At 43.7% G+C, this 20,529-nt stretch overlaps 1 protein-coding gene across 1 annotated transcript in view; it reads right to left on the bottom strand.

Annotated features, from left to right (window-relative positions):
- The window catches only part of PUDP (pseudouridine 5'-phosphatase), a 455,017-nt gene extending 442,660 nt beyond the window's left edge, over positions 1-12,357 (bottom strand). The window contains exon 1 of the mRNA XM_069761573.1: positions 12,219-12,357. Coding sequence (XP_069617674.1) covers positions 12,219-12,339 — 121 coding nt within the window. The 5' untranslated portion in view covers positions 12,340-12,357. The remainder of the gene's footprint in view (positions 1-12,218) is intronic.
- Positions 12,358-20,529: the final 8,172 nt, after the last annotated feature.

The raw sequence follows: 20,529 nt of genomic DNA on the forward strand, positions 1-20,529 counted from the left end.
GTAAGATTATTACCGACAGTCAGAGCACCAGTAGCAAAAGACTGGAGTAAAAAGTTTACCTCCAGTTACAGAGAGGTCGTCTGCTGTGAGTATTATTCCCATCAGCCTACGCTTACTGCCACTAATAAAAGCAAGAGTAGGCACGGCTGACGGAAGAATTCATCAGCCAGTGTCTGTGCTATAAATAAATGATGTGGACTCCCCCCATTTTTGCCAACCAGCCAAGTTAAAGCAAACAGCTGGGGGATGACATTCTCAGGCTGGTAAGGGGCCATGTATATTGCTTCACCCTGCCTAAAAATTGTCACCGACGCTGCGCTCACAGCAGCTCATCCTTTCGTGGTTTTCAGCCTGGACAGTCGCATCTTGGAACTATCCAGTTTGAAAAAAAATTATTACAGACATGGAATACGGCGTGAGACAGCATGTTGGACAGGTAAGGGATATTGTTATTTTTTTTTATTTTTACAGGAGAACAGGGCTTCTATGGAAGGTGGTGTCAGGTGAGTATAGCTGTGTTTGCTATTTTTAAATAAATTTGTAAAACTATGTGCATTTTCATTTCAAATAAACAAATATGAACCACTCTTGTCACCACCGTTGGGCAAGTGGGACGAGCCAGGAAAAGCTTTAGAATCGGCACATCTAATAGATGCGCCTTTTCAGGCGTGGCTGGTGGCTACTATTTTTAGGCTGGAAGGAGCAATATACATGGCCCCTTACCATCCTGAGAATACCAGCGCCAAGCTGTCTGCTTAGCTTGCCTGGTTGTCCAAAATGGGAGGGACCCCATTACGTGTTCTTTAATTATTTATATACTTTTAAAAAAGTGGGGACCCCCTCTATTTGTCACAACCAACCATGATGAATCTGACAGCTGCATTTTTACAATGCTGGTTATCAAAAAAAGAGAAAGACTCCACATCACGTTTTCTATGTATTTATAGCGCAGGTGCTGGCTCATGAATACTCTCACTGTTATTTGAGGCAGCAGACATAGGCTGAGTAGTACTCACATTAGCCGAGGCCTCTTTGACAGGAGGTAAACTTTTTATCGCCGATCACAGCTGCTGGCTCAAGCTGTCATCTGGCAACAGGGGAGCTACAGCTCTCTGACCGGTGGTAATGATCTTACCATCTATCAGAGGCAGTGTTTGCCACGCTGTCATGCATGTGACAGCGTGTCAAACAACAGATGCTCGGGTCCCTCGTTCATCTGAATGGGGTTTGGATTCAGGTTCGAATACTGTCCTGGTACCCAAACAAACCTTTTTTAAAAATATTCAGCCGAACCCAAACATCCAGGGGTTTGCCCATCACTACTTACAATTGCTCTTTTTGTCTTTCAGCCCTGTTAATTCTTTGCTGTTTTATCCTCTATATAAAAACAGGAAATCTTGCTGCCCTGTTGGCTTTCTTACACTTGATAAAGATGCCAGTATACAGCATTGAAACGCGTAGTGGACGATAAAGATCCTTCTAACAATATCGCAGCAAGAGGCTTCTTTGCCACATTGCAGCCAATTTTTACATGCCTTTTTATCCTGTTTTGGTCATTTCCATCTGATGGATCACAGGGCAGCGGCAACGGGCTGTCTAAACCTTTATAGCGGTTGTTTCTTCACCCAGCCACCCAAGGTGAGCAAACCTATTGTTTTTACTGTCTCCTATATTGGGGTTTTACCCTATTGTGCACTTCTCCCCTCACAGTCACTGTGTGCCTGAGTAAAACATACATGGCGCAATAACACAGACTGTCTGATTTGTGCAGCCCATGGTTCAGATAGCATCTATCTGCTGTCAGGTTTCCTTTAAAATAAAACCAGTTAAGTGAATTCCCAACTTTACATTTTTTTTTCGGGTCAGAAAATCATCATTGGGACTAATGAGCACATTAGCATCTCTTCATCACAGAACTTGATTACTGAAGTGATCAATGAACATAGAAATGGGCAAGAAAAGTGTGTACAGTATGGCACCTAAATCTCTGTACAGATACTTTATGGCTTTGCAGTTGGTAGTGATGAGTGATATGTAGGTAGAAGAGCTGCAAGTGTACTGAAAAATATACAACTTAAAAAAACAGAAGTGTTTTATGGCCTTTGTCTTTTACCAGGAGCTTCAATACATTACAATCCGTTCTCCCTCTTCAAGCAGAACACACATTTAGCTGGTTTACGTGCCAAGCAAAAGGAAACTTATTGCAGTCTTCTTTCAGCATTCTAGCCAGTTTAATTTATCACTTTTGTAACCAAATGATACTAAAAGAGGAAAGTTTTTTTTAGATAAGAGGTTTGCTGTACTATCAGAGCAGTAGCTATAGGGGGTACATTGGAATCAGTCGCATACCGGCCCTTGAAGGTTCAAAGACCTCCTGCCACGTAAGATAACTCGCCACATGACAGCTGGTGCGAGATGTGCCCTCAAGCTGCACATTTATAGAATATTTATTTCACTAAATATTTTACTGCAAGGGAAAACATGGAAAAGGAATGGAAGTTTTAAAAGGTGATACCTCCTTTTGGTAAAGCTAATGGCATTATGGACACTGCATTATTCCAGGACCCAGAGTCGTGCCACTGGAGAGTTGACTATGTACTTTATGCACAGTGTCAAGGGGCTGCTTAATTTCGTTGATGTTGTGTATGGGGCAACGGTACGGTAAGGAAACACGGCACTCAGTAGATATGAGGGTTGGCGGTGCTCAAGTAGGGTGTCCACCCCGTATATTAAAGATGAATGAAACTTGGCACTCAATTTTTGAGAAGAAAAGCTTCTTAGTTTATTGATGCATCCAGACCAACAAAACCGCTAAACGTTTTCGGTCCACACCGGACCTTCGTCAGAGCGTTTCTTAGACATTGACTGGATGAGGAAGCTAATGAGCGTCAGCCAGAGCACGGGATATAGGAGCTGCAGTCTGCTGCAGGATCACAAAGGAAGGTGAAGCGCCAGAGGAGAGGCACAAAGCCTGGAGGGAGTAACGGCGCTGGATCCTGAGCGCTAGTAGTGCAGAGCAGAGGAGAGCGACGCTGGGGCAAAATCATTTACAAAAGAGATTATTTTTTTTTTTTTTTATTATATAGCACCATTTATTCCATGGCACTTTACATGTGAGGAAGGGTATACATAATAAAAACAAGTACAATAATCTTAACCCCTTCATTACATGCCCCGTACTAGTACGGCGCATGTCGTGTCTCCCCCATTAATGTGGGCTCACCGCTGGAACCCCAAATCGTGATTCACCCGCCGCTATTAACCTGTTAAATGCCGCTGTCAAACGCTGACAGCGGCATTTAACTACCGCTTCTGGCAGCGCAGCTGGAGATGAGCGCATCGCCGACCCCTGTCACATGATTGGGGGTCAGCGATGTGTCAAGATGGTAACCATAGAGGTCCTTGAGACCTCTATGGTTACTGATGCCGGCCTGCAGTGAGCGCCACCCTGTGGTCGGCGCTCATAGCAAGCCTGCAATTCTGATGATAGCTGCTATGTAGCTGAGCCCATCGAGTTGTGCCAGCTTCTAGCCTTCCATGGAGGCTATTGAAGCATGGCAAAAGTTAAAAAAAAAAAAAAATTAATATGAAAAAAAAATATAAAAGTTTAAATTCCCCCCCTTTCACCGCTTCCAAAATAAAACAATAAAAAAAAAAAAATTAAACCTACACATATTTGGTATCGCCGCATTCAGAATCACCCGATCTATCAATAAAAAAAAGCATTAACCTGATCGCTAAACATCGTAGCGAGAAAAAAAAAATTGAAACGCCAGAATTACGTTTTTTTGGTCACCGCAACATTGAATTAAAATGCAATAATGGGCGATCAAAAGAACGTATCTGCACAAAAGAGGTATCATTAAAGGGAACCTGTCACCCCCTCAGGCGTTTGTAACTAAAAAAGCCACCTTGTGCAGCACAAATGCTGCATTCTGACAAGGTGGCTCTTTTAGTTATGATGCCTGCACACGCTGAAATAATGACTTTCAAAAAGGGCCCCCTTTTACCCTGAAATGTTCCCGGAGGAGGGTATTTCCTTGCTAATCAGACGCAGCACAGCCATCACTCCGGGCCTGTGCACACCGGGCGCCACCTCCTCAGCGCTGTTTTCAAATGAGCCGGCGCCTGAGCTCTTTTCTCATGCCTTGGGCATGCGCAGTGAGTGCTGCCCATCCTCTGTCCTCATTTGCAGTCTAGCTGACTGCGCCTGTGCGGCTGCCCTGCCAGACATCCCGCCCCGCAGTGTCTTCTGATTTATTCAGGCAGGGCGGCCGCACAGGCGCAGTCAGCTAGACTGCAAATGAGGACAGAGGACGGGCAACGCTCACTGTGCATGCCCAAGGCATGAGAAAAGAGCGCAGGCGCCAACTCATTTGAAAACAGCACTGAGGAGGCGGCGCCCGGCGTGCACAGGCCCGGAGTGACGGCTGTGCTGCGTCTGATTGGCAAGTAAAGACACGCCTCTGGGAACATTTCAGGGTAAGAGGGGGCACATTATATAAGTGATTATTTCAGCGTGTGCAGGCATCATAACTAAGAGCCACCTTGTCAGAATGCAGCATTTCTGCTGCACAAGGTGGCTCTTTTAGTTACAAATGCCTGAGGGGGGGTAACAGGTTCCCTTTAAAAACGTCAGCTCGGCACGCAAAAAATAAGCCCTCACCCGACCCCAGATCACGAAAAATGGAGATAATACGGGTATTGGAAAATGGCACTTTTTTTTTTAGCAAAGTTTTGAATTCTTTTTCACCACTTCGACAAAAAATATAACCTAGACATGTTAGGTGTCTGTGAACTCGTAATGACCTGGAGAATCATAATATCAGGTCAGTTTTAGCATTTAGTGAAGCTGGCAAAAAGCCAAACAAAAAAGTGTGGGATTGCACTTTTTTGCAATTTCACCGCACTTGGAATTGTTTTCCCGTTTTCTTGTACACGACATGGTAAAACTAATGGTGTCGTTTAAAAGTACAACTCGTCCCGCAAAAAATAAGCCCTCAAATGGCCATATTGACGGAAAAATAAAAAAGTTATGGCTCTGGGAAGGAGGGGAGCGAAAAACGAAAACGCAAAAACGAAAAAGGGCCGCAGCTTGAAGGGGTTAAACAATACAATTTAAGAAATAATAAAAAATATGTTGTGGCTCTTAGTGGTGGAAGTTTTCTCACCACAGGGACAACAGCGTAGTACTCAGACGAGATCTATCTGATTTTTATTGGATAGCACACTGACCCACGTAAATCAATGAGGCAGTGCAGATGGCCGATTGTTTTTACTGACAGAATCTGCCTGTGGAGAAAAAAAAATAAAAAGTCGCTGCATGCTGGAATTTCACTCTAAATTCGGCTGAGTGCGATCATCAGTATGAGGCCGGAGTCACACTACAGCGAGATCCGGCCGAGTCTCGCAGGTTCAAACCAAGGTCTGCCACCGGCACTCCGGAGCGGAGCGTGCGGCTCCATGTATTGCTATGTGGCCGCACGCTCCGCTCTGGAGTGCTGGCGCCAGAGCTTGGTTTTAACCTGCGAGACTCGGCCGTATCTCGCTGTGTGTGATCCCGGCCTGACATTCAGTTTTTACAGATACATTGCAATTCTGTAAGGTGTCCTGTAAAGGATTAATAGCTGCTGAATAAAAAACCATATCATAATGGACAACGAACGGATGACAAATGAGAAAAAATCCCCACTATCCTGAATGAGGATGGGACAGATGTTTTTACATGCTAGTGTGATTTTTTTTTCTGACACTCATCCAATTTCAGAGTCAAATCGCAGCATCCTGAGATTTTATTTTTCTGACGCAAGAATACATGTGATAAAAAGCACAGATCTGCGCTACATAAATCGAATCAAATGTGTCCGATTCCAATTCCTTTGTTATTCAATTGCACTCGTCCAAGTTATACGCTCATTTGAGCGAGCCCTTAGGGTACGCTGCCACATTGAGAAATTGCTGCGTACTTATGGATGAGATTTATAGAAATGACAGGTATCTGCCGCATATAATACAGCTGATCACGGTCTCATATTCCCTATACTGTACTGACACTCTACTAGAGATCCTTTGCACACATGCACTTGCACTTTTTGCACGTACTCTTGGCAGAATGCAGACACTTTAACAGAAGATAAAGTAAGTGATACAAGGTACATCAATCCAATTGTATTCAGGCTATGTGAACACGTTGCGGATTTCTGTGCGGATTTTTCCGCTCAGTTTTTGAAAAATCTTCAGGTAAAACGCACTGCATTCTACCTGCGTTTTACCTGCAGATTTACATATTTTTATTTGTGCGGATTTCACCTGCGGATTCCTATAAAGGAACAGGTGTAAAACGCTGCAGAATCCACACAAAGAATGTGCATGTGCACTGCGGATTTTGTTTTCCATACGTTTACACGGTACTGTAAACTCATGGAAAACTGCTGTGGATCCGCAGCAAAATCCGCAACGCGTGCACATGGCCTCAAGGATCTGAGTGCAATTTGGACAAAAGAATTTCTTTGCACACTGGTAGAGCTATGATTATGCTCACTTTTGTATAACTGGCGAACTACAGGTTTTCTCAGTCACCATATTCTGAGGAACTGTTAATTTAAGTGTATCTAATACTAGCTGAAGAGCTCGGCGTTGCCTCGGCATAGTAAATATCTGTGGTTAGTTATAGCACCTCACTTCTCTTATTTTCCCATCACGCCTCTCATTTTCCCAATCACATCTTTCATTTTCCCCCTCACATCTTTCATTTTCCCCCTCACTCCTCTTATTTTCCCCCCTCACACTTGTCATTTCGACCGCACACCTGTCATTTTCCGATCACTCCACTATTTTCCCTCACTCCTCTCACACACAGGTATATACTATATATAGTAGGAGGAGATGACACAGGAATATACTATATACAGGAGAGATGACACACAGGTATATACTATATACAGGAGGAGATGACACACACATATATACTATATACAGGGGAGATGACACACAGGTATATACTATATACAGGGGAGATGACACACAGGTATATACTATATACAGGAGGAAATGACATACAGGTATATACTATATACAGGAGGAGATGACACACAGATATATACTATATACAGGGGAGATGACACACAGATATATACTATATACAGGAGGAGATGACATACAGGTACATACTATATACAGGAGGAGATGACACACAGGTATATACTATATACCGAAGATGACATACAGGTGTATACTATATATAAGGGAGATGACAAACATGTATATACTGAGGGGAAAATCAGAGGTGTGAGGTGAAAATGAAAAGGTGTGAGTGCAAAAATGAGAGGGAGTGCAAAAATGAGGGAAAATAGAGGAGTGATCGGAAAATGACGGATGTGAGGTCGAAATGACAAGTGTTAGGGGGGAATGAGAGGCGTGAGGGGGGAATGAGAGGAGGGGGAAAATGAGAGGTGTGAGGGAGAAAATGAGAGATGTGATGGGGAAAATGAGAGGCGTGATGGGAGAATGAGAGAAGTGAGGTGCTATAACTAACCACAGATATTTACTATGCCCAGGCAACGCCAGGCTCATCAGCTAGTTTTAAATATTTTTTCCAAATAAAGCTTTGATATTTTAATTTGGTTATCATGTGTGTCTCTACCATCACAAGTGTGAATTGCTGGTGGTGGCACTGTTGATTATATGCTGTTCTAGAGACATTGGCTATTGTCTCTGTGGAGCTATCTCTGCTGATAGCACATCCTGCCTGCAGGCGTCTGATCTTTACTTTTGGAAAAGTCCTGGCTTTTAAAGGGAATCTGTCACCCCCAAAATCACGGGTGAGGTAAGCCCACTGGCATCAGGCTTATCTACAGCATTCTGGAATTTGGGAATTCTTCTGGTCTTCATGCTGCGGCTCCGGCGCAGGCATACTTTGACTGACTTGTTGAGGGCAAAGCAAAGTACTGCAGTGCGCAGGCTTGGGCCTCTCTGACCTTTCCCGACGCCTGCGCACTGCAGTACTTTGCTCTGCCTTTAACAGGGCAGTCAAAGTACGCCTGCGCAGGAGCCGCAGCGTGAAGACCAGAAGAGAACGTCATCTGTTGAAGATGGGAGGTGCCAGACCCGGACCAGCAGCGGGATCGTCCCTGGGTGAGTATAATCTAACGTCTTGTTCTCATCTTTTAGGATACATCGGGGGCTTATCTACAGCATTCCCAAATTCCAGAATGCTGTAGATAAGCCTGATGCCGGTGGGCTTACCTCACCAGCGATTTGGGGGGTGACAGATTCCCTTTAAGCCCTTTCAACTCTACTGGGGCTGAAGGCATATGCTAATGCCAACCACACTACGCTCTTACTCACCACCACTGCACGCAAAACTTGCACAGTGCAAAAACCTTGCTTATACAAGCGATAATTCATACACTTCTATCACAATTCAGGAATATCTGCTACATTTGTCTCAAATATCGAACATCACGGGCAAATTAAAGTTAAATAAAACATTGTGTGTTGAGTTTGCAGAATCTAACTGAGGGCACAGTCAGACGGCCATAAAAGATGGGCAAGGATCGCTTCGCAATGCTCGGACAGACCGGTGGTTGTCCTGACTGGAGAGGCTCCAGCCAGTCTGTGCACTGTGAAGTGATTGTCGTCTGAGTCATGCGGCCATCTGACTATACTCTCAAAGGCATAATTGCAATCAAATTTGCAGGTGGTACATAGCACATGTAACATAAGCAGTATTACATGGCATGAAACAAAACAAAACATATACTACAAAACAACAGCATTTGCATAGCAATAAAATTACTTCAGTGCAGTAGTGAATTACAAAATTTGTTAGTGTTTTTTTCCCAGTTGATGGCCTACATGTGGTACAAATTCTATCAGTGAAAATCACGGAACTCGCATACGAAAAATGGATATCTGAATGAGTTATAAACTATGAAGTGTTTGTCAATAGGGTCATAAAACTTTTAATCAAACAAGACCCAAAAAACAGTCATAGCTGTATGAAACTTTGCGGCTCCAGTTCATCATTTGCATTTTTTTTTAAAGCAACTTTATGTTGTAGCATTCGATTTTATCTTTTGCATAATGTTCTTCAAAATGGCGCATCCAGGATGACCGCACAAAATCAAAGCTGGCCTATTTTTCCTTGTCATAACTTCTTTTAAGCCTTTTTAATCCTTTATAATATTGCACCTTAACTTCCAATTGCGTAACAACGAAAATCCGCAGGTAGAAAATGAATGTGTTTTTAGTGTGTTTCTACAGTGGAAATGCATAGAAAAGCATGTAATCCACACATGACTGTATCAATGAAGCAAAAACCAAATACCAAAAAGTGAGAAAAATCACAATAAACACACTCAAAAATGCAATGAAAAACTACAATGTCACAATTTACTTAGTAGCCTAAGGCTACATTCTCACCATGAGCTTTTAGCAAGTTTTTGATACTGCAAATATTCTGCAGCTATTATGTTAATTAGGAAACTTGCGCTTTTTCCATTAGGTTTTTTAACATGCTTTTTTATTGTATTTTTAGCAGTGCGGGTTTTGTCATTTTTGGACTGATACTTCCTGGTATTTTGCTTTTGACAAAACTTTCTTGATAGTGTGAATTACATGTATTTTTCATGTGATTTTTACCTGCGGATTTTAAGTACTTTATGCAACTCTGAGGAAAATCTGCAGATAAAACTCAGCGTACCCGCAAGAGAAGTGGACATGTGGCGGTTTGAAACTCGCACCGCAGATCTGTTTACACGGACTAAAAAAGCACAGTGGGCAGTATTATATATCAGTATTTGTAAGCCAAAACCAGGAGTGGGTGATAAATACAGAAGTGGTGCCTATGTTTCTATTAGGGTATGTTTCCACGTTCAGGAAACGCTGCGTTTTTGACACTGCGTTTTTCAGCAGCGTCAAAAACGCAGCGTCCAGATGTTACAGCATAGTGGAGGGGATTTAATGAAATCGCGTCTCCACTATGCAGGAAAAAACGCATCTGTTTTTGCCGCAAAAACGCATATGCGGCGCGTTTTTTCAGAATGTTGCTACAATGAGCAAAACACGCAAGAACACCGCAGGTGACCTGCCAGTGACCTCACGTGCAGTTTTGGTCAGGATTTTACCTGCATAAAATCCTGACCAAAGCCTGAAGCAAGCCTGAACGTGGACACATACCCTTATACTCAGGAAATACCGGAGGTAAAAACCTCAGGAAATACCGGAGGTAAAAACCTCAGGAAATACCGGAGGTAAAAACCTCAGGAAATACCGGAGGTAAAAACCTCAGGAAATACCGGAGGTAAAAACCTCAGGAAATACCGGAGGTAAAAACCTCAGGAAATACCGGAGGTAAAAACCTCAGGAAATACCGGAGGTAAAAACCTCAGGAAATACCGGAGGTAAAAACCTCAGGAAATACCGGAGGTAAAAACCTCAGGAAATACCCGAGGTAAGAACCTCAGGAAATACTCGAGGTCAAAACCTCAGGAAATACCCGAGGTAAGAACCTCAGGAAATACCCGAGGTAAGAACCTCAGGAAATACCCGAGGTAAGAACCTCAGGAAATACCCGAAGTAAGAACCTCAGGAAATACCCGAGGTAAGAACCTCAGGAAATACCCGAGGTAAGAACCTCAGGAAATACTCGAGGTAAGAACCTCAGGAAATACCGGAGGTAAGAACCTCAGGAAATACTCGAGGTAAGAACCTCAGGAAATACCGGAGGTAAGAACCTCAGGAAATACTCGAGGTAAGAACCTCAGGAAATTCTGCAGGTAAATTACCTCAAGAAATACTGAATGTGTGAATGAGGCCTAAACCGTCTGAATAAGTAAAACCTCGCCTCGCCCACGGTGTTGATAAAAACGGCAAATAATGAATTGGGGCCACAGGTTTTTTCTTTCCAACATGCAGCATGTTCGGTACCATTTTTAGCCGGCACTGCAGTACTTAGGCTGCTTTCACACATCAGGTTTTTTGCATCAGGCACAATCCGGCGAATGTTGGAAAAACCGGATCCGGCGCAGATTGTGAAAAACTGATGTGATGGATCCGTTTTTTTGACGGATCCGGCTAGCATATCTAGATTGTTGAATGAAAAAAAAATTTGGAGCATGCTCAGTTTAAAAAAAACGGAATCCGGTGCCGGAATCCGTCATTTTCTGGATCCGGCACCTTCCGGCTCCCATAGGCTTCCATTCTAGCAAACAGCCGGGAGCGCTGGATCCGATACTTCCGGCTTTTTCGCCAGAGACAAAAAATGTTGCTATGGACGTTTTTTCCAGAAACCGAAAACGGCAGATTTGCCGCATCCGGCGAAAACCGGATGAAACGCAATGTCGTCTGGCGCAATCCGGCACTAATACAAGTCTATGGGGAAAAAACGGATTTGGCGGCAACATTCGCTGCATCTGGTTTTTGAAATGTAGCCGGATTTAGCCTGACAGCGAAAACCTGATGTGTGAAAGTTGCCTAAAGCCGATTACATTTGATTGCGTCTGTTTCTGGAGTTCACATATTTGCAGTCTCTGTTTTCTAACATCAATAATTCAGCAACATGAAAGAAAAGTTAATTGTTCAACGACAGAAAAAATTAATATAGAAAAAACAAACAACGTAAAAAAAACTAATATAATGTGAAAGTAAACTAAATAGTCCGTGAGCTAATCCATACTGCACAATGACAGCCCATTGTCCTCTGCAGCCCTAAGCATTCTTACCCTGGGGCAGTACAGTACACCTGATTAGCCCTGGTCACACAATGAGAGCTGGAGCTGCCAGCATAGCTGAGTTATTGTGGTAATCCGAGTGCCTGACTACAACAGACATTACGGTAATGGAGAAGCCGCACTCTGGAAGTAGCGGGGCTGAGCATTGCGCCTGCGTCTGTGCACTAAAATAGGTGCCCCACATACACGGGGTTTCCCTGAATGCCCAGCAGGGCCGACTATATAAGCCGTCAGCAGGAAGTCATTCTATTAGTAGAAGTGACAGTCAGCGTATCACACCCGCTCACTGCAGAGGACGGCACCTCTAGTAATGGCAGGCAGTAATGTCAGCTGCTGCAGTGCATGACAAGACGTAACCGGTGCACTCCGGAAGGGAAAGCGTTAACAGCCGGCGTGGTGTTAACACTGTCCTTCCCAGAGGGACGAGCAAGCAGCAGTAATGCAGTGTGGTAAATAGGCACGTGAGGGGAGAACGCGTGTACACACCGAGCAGGAGGCCGTCCATGTCAAAGATGATGTGGGTGACAGGCTGCAGCGTGCGGGGTGACAGCGCCATGCTGGTCAGTGGAGAGTTCTGCCGGCCCTGACTGCACAGTGCAGCGTGCATGGGCTGCTGAGGAAATGAGCGGGCAGCACAGACACACCTCAAGGACAACCATCACCTAACCGTGGGAGCAGCCGCACTAGCGACGCCTCATCCATCACCGCCGCGCTGCTCTCTGTGTGCTTAGCATTATACATGATGAGTGAGGAGGAGAGGAAATCCCCGGCCAATGCCGTCACCTCACTGCCGGGAAGAGTGGAGCAAAGGCGACTTATTAAAGACGCGCGAGGAAAATATATGGCGGGCTTAGAGAAAGCGTGACACTAGATAAAGGATCACAGCTGGAGCCCCAGTACATAGGACAGTGCCTCAGCGGGTGTAGCAGAGCCGGGGCTGTTACTGGCTGAAGCACAGCTATATACATATATATATATATATACATGCAGACACATCATACATAGCTTCCTTTCCGTGTGACGTTTTCCATCCGTGATATGATATCGCTGTCGTGATCACTGCGTGTGGCGCCGCCGCCTTATTTACTGCAATTCTTTATTTGTGGACGCCCAACCTGACCTTGAGCAATCTCTGATTTGAGGTGCAACATGTGATGCTCCATTTTTCATGTATTTGCATGTTGTAATCTATAACAAATATTGAATATTTTTCCTGTAGGAAACTATTTTTTGTTTACTTGTGCTACGTTTGTCCAATATTTAAATTCTTTGGCTGATCTGAAACATTTAAGTGTGACAAAATATAGGAAATCAGGAAAGGGGCAAACACTTTCTCACACAACTGTATATATATATATATATATATATATATATATATATATACATACAGTACAGACCAAAAGTTTGGACACACCCTCGCATTTCAAGATTTTTCTGTATTTTCTGACTATGAAAATTGTACATTCACACTGAAGGCATCAAAACTGTGAATTAACATATGTGGAATTATATACTTAACAAAAAAGTGTGAAACAACTGAAATTATGTCTTATATTCTAAGTTCTTCAAAGTAGCCACCTTTTGCTTTGATGACTGCTTTGCACACTCTTGGCATTCTCTTGATGAGCTTCAAGAGGTAGTCACCGGAAATGGTTTTCACTTCACAGGTGTGCCCTGTCAGGTTTAATAAGTGGGATTTCTTGCCTTATAAATGGGGTTGGGACCATCAGTTGTGTTGTGCAGAAGTCTGGTGGATACACAGCTGATAGTCCTACTGAATAGACTAAGAAATGAAGTTCAGTCAGTCTGAAAAATTGGGCAGACTTTGAAAGTGTCCCCAAGTGCAGTGGCAAAAACCATCAAGCGCTACAAAGAAACTGGCTCACATGAGGACCGCCCCAGGAAAGGAAGACCAAGAGTCACCTTTGCTTCTGAGGATAAGTTTATCCGAGTCACCAGCCTCAGAAATCGCAGGTTAACAGCAGCTCAGATTAGAGACCAGGGCAATGCCACACAGAGTTCTAGCAGCAGACACATTTCTACAACAACTGTTAAGAGGAGACTTTGTGCAGCAGGCCTTCATGGTAAAATAGCTGCTAGGAAACCACTGCTAAGGACAGGCAACAAGCAGAAGAGACTTGTTTGGGCTAAAGAACACAAGGAATGGACATTGGACCAGTGGAAATCTGTGCTTTGGTCTGATGAGTCCAAATTTGAGATCTTTGGTTCCAACCACCGTGTTTTTGTGCGACGCAGAAACGGTGAATAGATGGACTCTACATGCCTGGTTCCCGCCGGAAGCATGGAGGAGGAGTTGTGATGGTGTGGGGGAGCTTTGCTGGTGACACTGTTGGGGATTTATTCAAAATTGAAGGCATACTGAACCAGCATGGCTACCACAGCATCTTACAGCGGCATGCTATTCCATCCAGTTTGCGTTTAGTTGGACCATCATTTATTTTTTAACAGGACAATGACCCCAAACACACCTCCAGGCTGTGTAAAGGCTATTTGACCAAGAAGGAGAGTGATGGGGTGCTACACCAGATGACCTGGCCTCCACAGTTACCAGACCTGAACCCAATCGAGAAGGTTTGTGGTGAGCTGGAGAGAAAGCAAAAGGGCCAACAAGTGCTAAGCATCTCTGGGAACTCCTTCAAGATTGTTGGAAGACCATTTCCGGTGACAACCTCTTGAAGCTCATCAAGAGAATGCCAAGAGTGTGCAAAGCAGTCATCAAAGCTAAAGGTGGCTACTTTGAAGGACCGAGAAAATAAGACTTATTTTCAGTTGTTTCACACTTTTTTGCTAAGTATATAATTCCACATGTGTGAATTCATAGTTTTGATGCCTTCAGTGTGAATGTATAATTTTCATAGTCATGAAAATAGAGAAAGATCTTTAACCCCTTAATGACATTAGACGTACTATCCCGTCGAGGTGGGGTGGGCCCCTATGACCACCGACGGGATAGTACGTCATATGCGATCGGCCGCGCTCACGGGGGGAGCGCGGCCGATTGCGGCCGGGTGTCAGCTGCCTATCGCAGCTGACATCCGGCACTATGTGCCAGGAGCGGTCACGGACCGCTCCCGGCACATTAACCCCCGGCACTCCGCGATCAAACATGATCGCGATGTGCCGGCGGTATATGTAAGCTTCTCTCAGGGAGGGGGCTCCCTGCGGGCTTCCCTGAGCCCCCCGCAGCAACGCGATGTGATCGCGTTGCTGCGAGGGTCTCCTACCTCCTTCCTCGCTGCAGGCCCCGGATCCAAGATACAGCATCATCAGCAAAAAAATAAAAAAGTTATAGTCCTGAGAATAAAGCAATGCAAAAATATTTATTTTTTCTATAAAATGGTTTTTATCGTATAAAAGCGCCAAAACATAAAAAAAATGATATAAATGAGGTATCGCTGTAATCGTACTGACCCGAAGAATAAAACTGCTTTATCAATTTTACCAAACGCGGAACGGTATAAACGCCTCCCCCAAAAGAAATTCATGAATAGCTGGGTTTTGGTCATTCTGCCTCACAAAAATCGGAATAAAAAGCGATCAAAAAATGTCACGTGCCCGAAAATGTTACCAATAAAAACGACAACTCGTCCCGCAAAAAACAAGACCTCACATGACTCTGTGGACCAAAATATGGAAAAATTATAGCTCTCAAAATGTGGTAACGCAAAAAATATTTTTTGCAATAAAAAGCGTCTTTCAGTGTGTGACGGCTGCCAATCATAAAAATCCGCTAAAAAACCCGCTATAAAAGTAAATCAAACCCCCCTTCATCACCCCCTTAGTTAGGGAAAAATTAAAAAAATGTATTTATTTCCATTTTTCCATTAGGGTTAGGGTTAGGGTTGGGGCTAGGGTTAAGGCTACAGTTAGGGTTGGGGCTAAAGTTAGGGTTAGGGTTGGGGCTAAAGTTACGGTTAGGGTTTAGATTACATTTACAGTTGGGAATTGGGTTGAGATTAGGGTTAGGGGTGTGTCAGGGTTAGAGGTGTGGTTAGGGTTACTGTTGGGATTAGGGTTAGGGGTGTGTTTGGATTAGGGCTTCAGTTATAATTGGGGGGTTTCCACTGTTTAGGCACATCAGGGGCTCTCCAAACGCGACATGGCGTCCGATCTCAATTCCAGCCAATTCTGCGTTGAAAAAGTAAAAGAGTGCTTCTTCCCTTCTGAGCTCTCCCGTGTGCCCAAACAGGGCTTTACCCCAACATATGCAGTATCAGCGTACTCAGGACAAATAGGACAACAACTTTTTGGGGTCCAAATTCTCCTGTTTCCCTTGGGAAAATACAAAACTGGGGGCTAAAAAATAATTTTTTGGGGAAAAAAAAGGATTTTTTATTTTCACGGCTCTGCGTTATAAACTGTAGTGAAACACTTGGGGGTTCAAAGTTCTCACAACACATCTAGATAAGTTCCCTGGGGGGTCTAGTTTCCAATATGGGGTCACTTGTGGGGGGTTTCTACTGTTTAGGTACATAAGGGGCTCTGCAAACGCAATGTGACGCCTGCAGACCATTCCATCTAAGTCTGCATTCCAAATGGCGCTCCTTCCCTTCCGAGCCCTCCCATGCGCCCAAACGGTGGTTCCCCCCCACATATGGGGTATCAGCGTACTCAGGACAAATTGGACAACAACTTTTGGGGTCGAATTTCTCCTCTTACCCTCGGGAAAATACAAAACTGGAGGCTAAAAAATAATTTTGGGGGGAAAGTTTTTTTTTTATTTTCACGGCTCTGCGTTACAAACTGTAGTGAAACACTTGGGGGTTCAAAGCTCTCATAACACATCTAGATGAGTTCCTTAGGGGGTCTAGTTTCCAAAATGGTGTCACTTGTGGGGGGTTTCTATTGTTTAGGTACATAAGGGGCTCTGCAAACGCAATGTGACACCTGCAGACCATTCCATCTAAAGGTACTTTCACACTAGACGATATCGCTAGCGATCCGTGACGTTGCAGCGTCCTCGCTAGCGATATCGTCCAGTGTGACAGGCAGCAGCGATCAGGCCCCTGCTGGGAGATCGCTGGTCGGGGAAGAAAGTCCAGAACTTTATTTCGTCGCTGGACTCCCCGCAGACATCGCTGAATCGGCGTGTGTGACACCGATTCAGCGATGTCTTTGCTGGTAACCAGGGTAAACATCGGGTAACTAAGCGCAGGGCCGCGCTTAGTAACCCGATGTTTACCCTGGTTACCATCCTAAAAGTAAAAAAACAAACACTACATACTTACCTACCGCTCTCTGTCCTCCAGCGCTGTGCTCTGCACTCCTCCTGCTCTGGCTGTGAGCGTCGGTCAGCCGGAAAGCAGAGCGGTGACGTCACCGCTCTGCTTTCTGGCTGCCCGGCGCTCACAGCCAGACCAGAGAAGCAGAGCGCCGAGGACAGACAGCGGAAGGTAAGTATGTAGCGTTTGTTTTTTTACTTTTTAGGATGGTAACCAGGGTAAACATCGGGTTACTAAGCGCGGCCCTGCGCTTAGTTACCCGATGTTTACCCTGGTTACCGGGGACCTCGGGATCGTTGGTCGCTGGAGAGCTGTCTGTGTGACAGCTCTCCAGCGACCAAACAGCGACGCTGCAGCGATCCGGATCGTTGTCGGTATCGCAGCGTCGCTATGTGTGACGGTACCTTAAGTCTGCATTCCAAATGGAGCTCCTTCCCTTCCGAGCCCTCCCATGCGCCCAAACAGTGGTTCCCCCCCACATATGGGGTATCAGCGCACTCAGGACAAATTAGACAACAAATTTTGTCATCCAATTTCTCCTGTTACCCTCGGGAAAATACAAAATTGGGGGCTAAAAAATAATTTTTGTGGGAAAAAATTGTTTTATTTTTACGGCTCTGCATTATAAACTTCTGTGAAGCCCTTAGTGGGTCAAAGCGCTCGCTACACATCTAGATAAGTTCTTTAGGGGGTCTACTTTCCAAAATGGTGTCACTTGTGGGGGGTTTCTACTGTTTAGGTACATTAGGGGCTCTGCAAACGCAATGTGACACCTGCAGACCATTCCATCTAAGTCTGCATTCCAAATGGCGCTCCTTCCCTTCTGAGCCCTCCCATGCGCCCAAACAGTGGTTCCCCCCACATATGGTGTATCATCGCACTCAGGACAAATTGGGCAACAAATTTTGGGGTCCAATTTCTCCTGTTACCCTCAGGAAAATACAAAACTGGGGGCAAAAAAAATAATTTTTGTGGGAAAAAAATTTTGTTTTATTTTTACGGCTCTGCATTATAAACTTCTGTGAAGCACTTGGTGGGTCAAAGTGCTCACCACACCTCTAGATAAGTTCCTTAAGGGGTCTACTTTCCAAAATGGTGTCACTTGTGGGGGGTTTCAATGTTTAGGCACATCAGGGGCTCTCCAAACGCAACATGGCGTCCCATCTCAATTCCTGTCAATTTTGCATTGAAAAGTCAAACGGCGCTCCTTCCCTTCCGAGCTCTCCCATGCGCCCAAACAGTGGTTTACCCCCACATATGGGGTATCAGCGTACTCAGGACAAATTGTTCAACAACTTTTGGGGTCCAATTTCTTCTCTTACCCTTGGGAAAATAAAAAATTGGGGGCGAAAATATAATTTTTGTGAAAAAATATGATTTTTTATTTTTACGGTTCTGCATTATAAACTTCTGGGAAGCACTTGGTGGGTTAAAGTGCTCACCACACCTCTAGATAAGTTTCTTAGGGGGTCTACTTTCTAAAATGGTGTCACTTGTGGGGGGTTTCAATCTTTAGGCACATCAGGGGCTCTCCAACCGCAACATGGTGTCCCATCTCAATTCCAGTCAATTTTGCATTGAAAAGTCAAATGGCGCTCTTTCGCTTCCGAGCTCTGTCATGCGCCCAAACAGTGGTTTACCCCCACATATGGGGTATCGGTGTACTCAGGACAAATTGTACAACAACTTTTGGGGTCCAATTTCTTCTCTTACCCTTGGGAAAATAAAAAATTGGGGGCGAAAATATAATTTTTGTGAAAAAATATGATTTTTTATTTTTACGGTTCTGCATTATAAACTTCTGTGAAGCACTTGGTGGGTCACAGTGCTCACCACACCTCTAGATAAGTTCCTTAGGGGGTCTACTTTCCAAAATGGTGTCACTTGTGGGGGGTTTCATTCTTTAGGCACATCAGGGGCTCTCCAACCGCAACATGGTATCCCATCTCAATTCCAGTCAATTTTGCATTGAAAAGTCAAATGGCGCTCCTTCGCTTCCAAGCTCTGTCATGCGCCCAAACAGTGGTTTACCCCCACATATGGGGTATCGGTGTACTCAGAACAAATTGTACAACAACTGTTGGGGTCAATTTTCTCCTGTTACCCTTGAAAATAAAACAAATTGGAGCTGAATTAAGTTTTTTGTGAAAAAAAGTTAAATGTTCATTTTTATTTAAACATTCCAAAATTCCTGTGAAGCACCAGAAGGGTTAATAAACTTCTTGAATATGGTTTTGAGTACCTTGAGGGTTTCAGTTTTTAGAATGGTGTCACACTTGGGTATTTTCTATCATATAGACCCCTCAAAATGACTTCAAATGAGATGTGGTCCCTAAAAAAAAAATGGTGTTGTAAAAATGAGAAATTGCTGGTCAACTTTTAACCCTTATAACTCCCTAACAAAAAAACTGTTGGTTCCAAAATTGTGCTGATGAAAAGTAGACATGTGGGAAATGTTACTTATTAAGTATTTTGTGTGACATATCTCTGTGATTTAATTGCATAAAAATTCAAAGTTGTAAAATTGCGAAATTTTAATAATTTTCGCCAAATTTCCGTTTTTTTCACAAATAAACGCAGGTACTATCAAAGAATTTTTACCACTATCATGAAGTAAAATATGTCATGAGAAAATAATGTCAGAATCACTGGGATCCGTTGAAAGTGACAGTGGTCAGAATTGTAAAAATTGGCCCGGTCATTAACGCGCAAACCACCCTTGGGGGTAATGGGGTTAAATGAGATTGTGTGTCCAAACTTTTGGTCTGTACTGTGTGTACATATATATATATATATAAATATATATATATATATATATATATATATATATATATATATATATATATATATATGCAGTTGAGAACAATTATGACATCAAAAAGAAAACATGTAAATATGAAGATCACGGGATCAATAGACATGTTAATGATATATAAATGAGAAAATATAAACAACATTGTTATAACATGTCATCATTTATTCAATATGTAGTATGAGTTCCATGTGCAGCTTATCAGTGGTTGTCTTGGAAAAGTTCTGACACTGAAATCTCATGGACACTCAAGTCATTGAGTTAAGATTCGTGGTTGGCATCTCCTTTAGCAATTGTCAACCAATGATTTCCTAGGGGTACTTGATGTGAGAGAAAACAGAAAATGAGGCAGACCTTGGTAGCACATTTAGACCACAAAGGCTGCTCATAGTAGCCCAAGCAACAGATGGTCAGGCATTGTTGTGTTGAAAAACAGCTTCTGAGACCCTTTGGTGAAATGGCCTCACCACTGATATCACCATCAGGTTAATGTAACCCCAAGTTGTTAGTGTACCTGGTATGAAAATTAGAAGGGTCCATCTACAATGTACTATGACATCTCAAACCATAATCTCAAGAGTAAGACTGGTGTGACGTTCCCTTCCTTCAAGAAGGCCATTTCATATAGTTGCCCATGTGGTCTTCTATTAATCTCTGGCAAGATAAAAGTGGGACTTGGGATTGAAGAACATAAGTGTCATGAGACGAAAATAGGAAGACAGGAAATTAGGAATCTGGGCCC

Source organism: Ranitomeya imitator, chromosome 3 (genome assembly GCF_032444005.1).
Source record: "Ranitomeya imitator isolate aRanImi1 chromosome 3, aRanImi1.pri, whole genome shotgun sequence".
Taxonomy (NCBI): domain Eukaryota; kingdom Metazoa; phylum Chordata; class Amphibia; order Anura; family Dendrobatidae; genus Ranitomeya; species Ranitomeya imitator.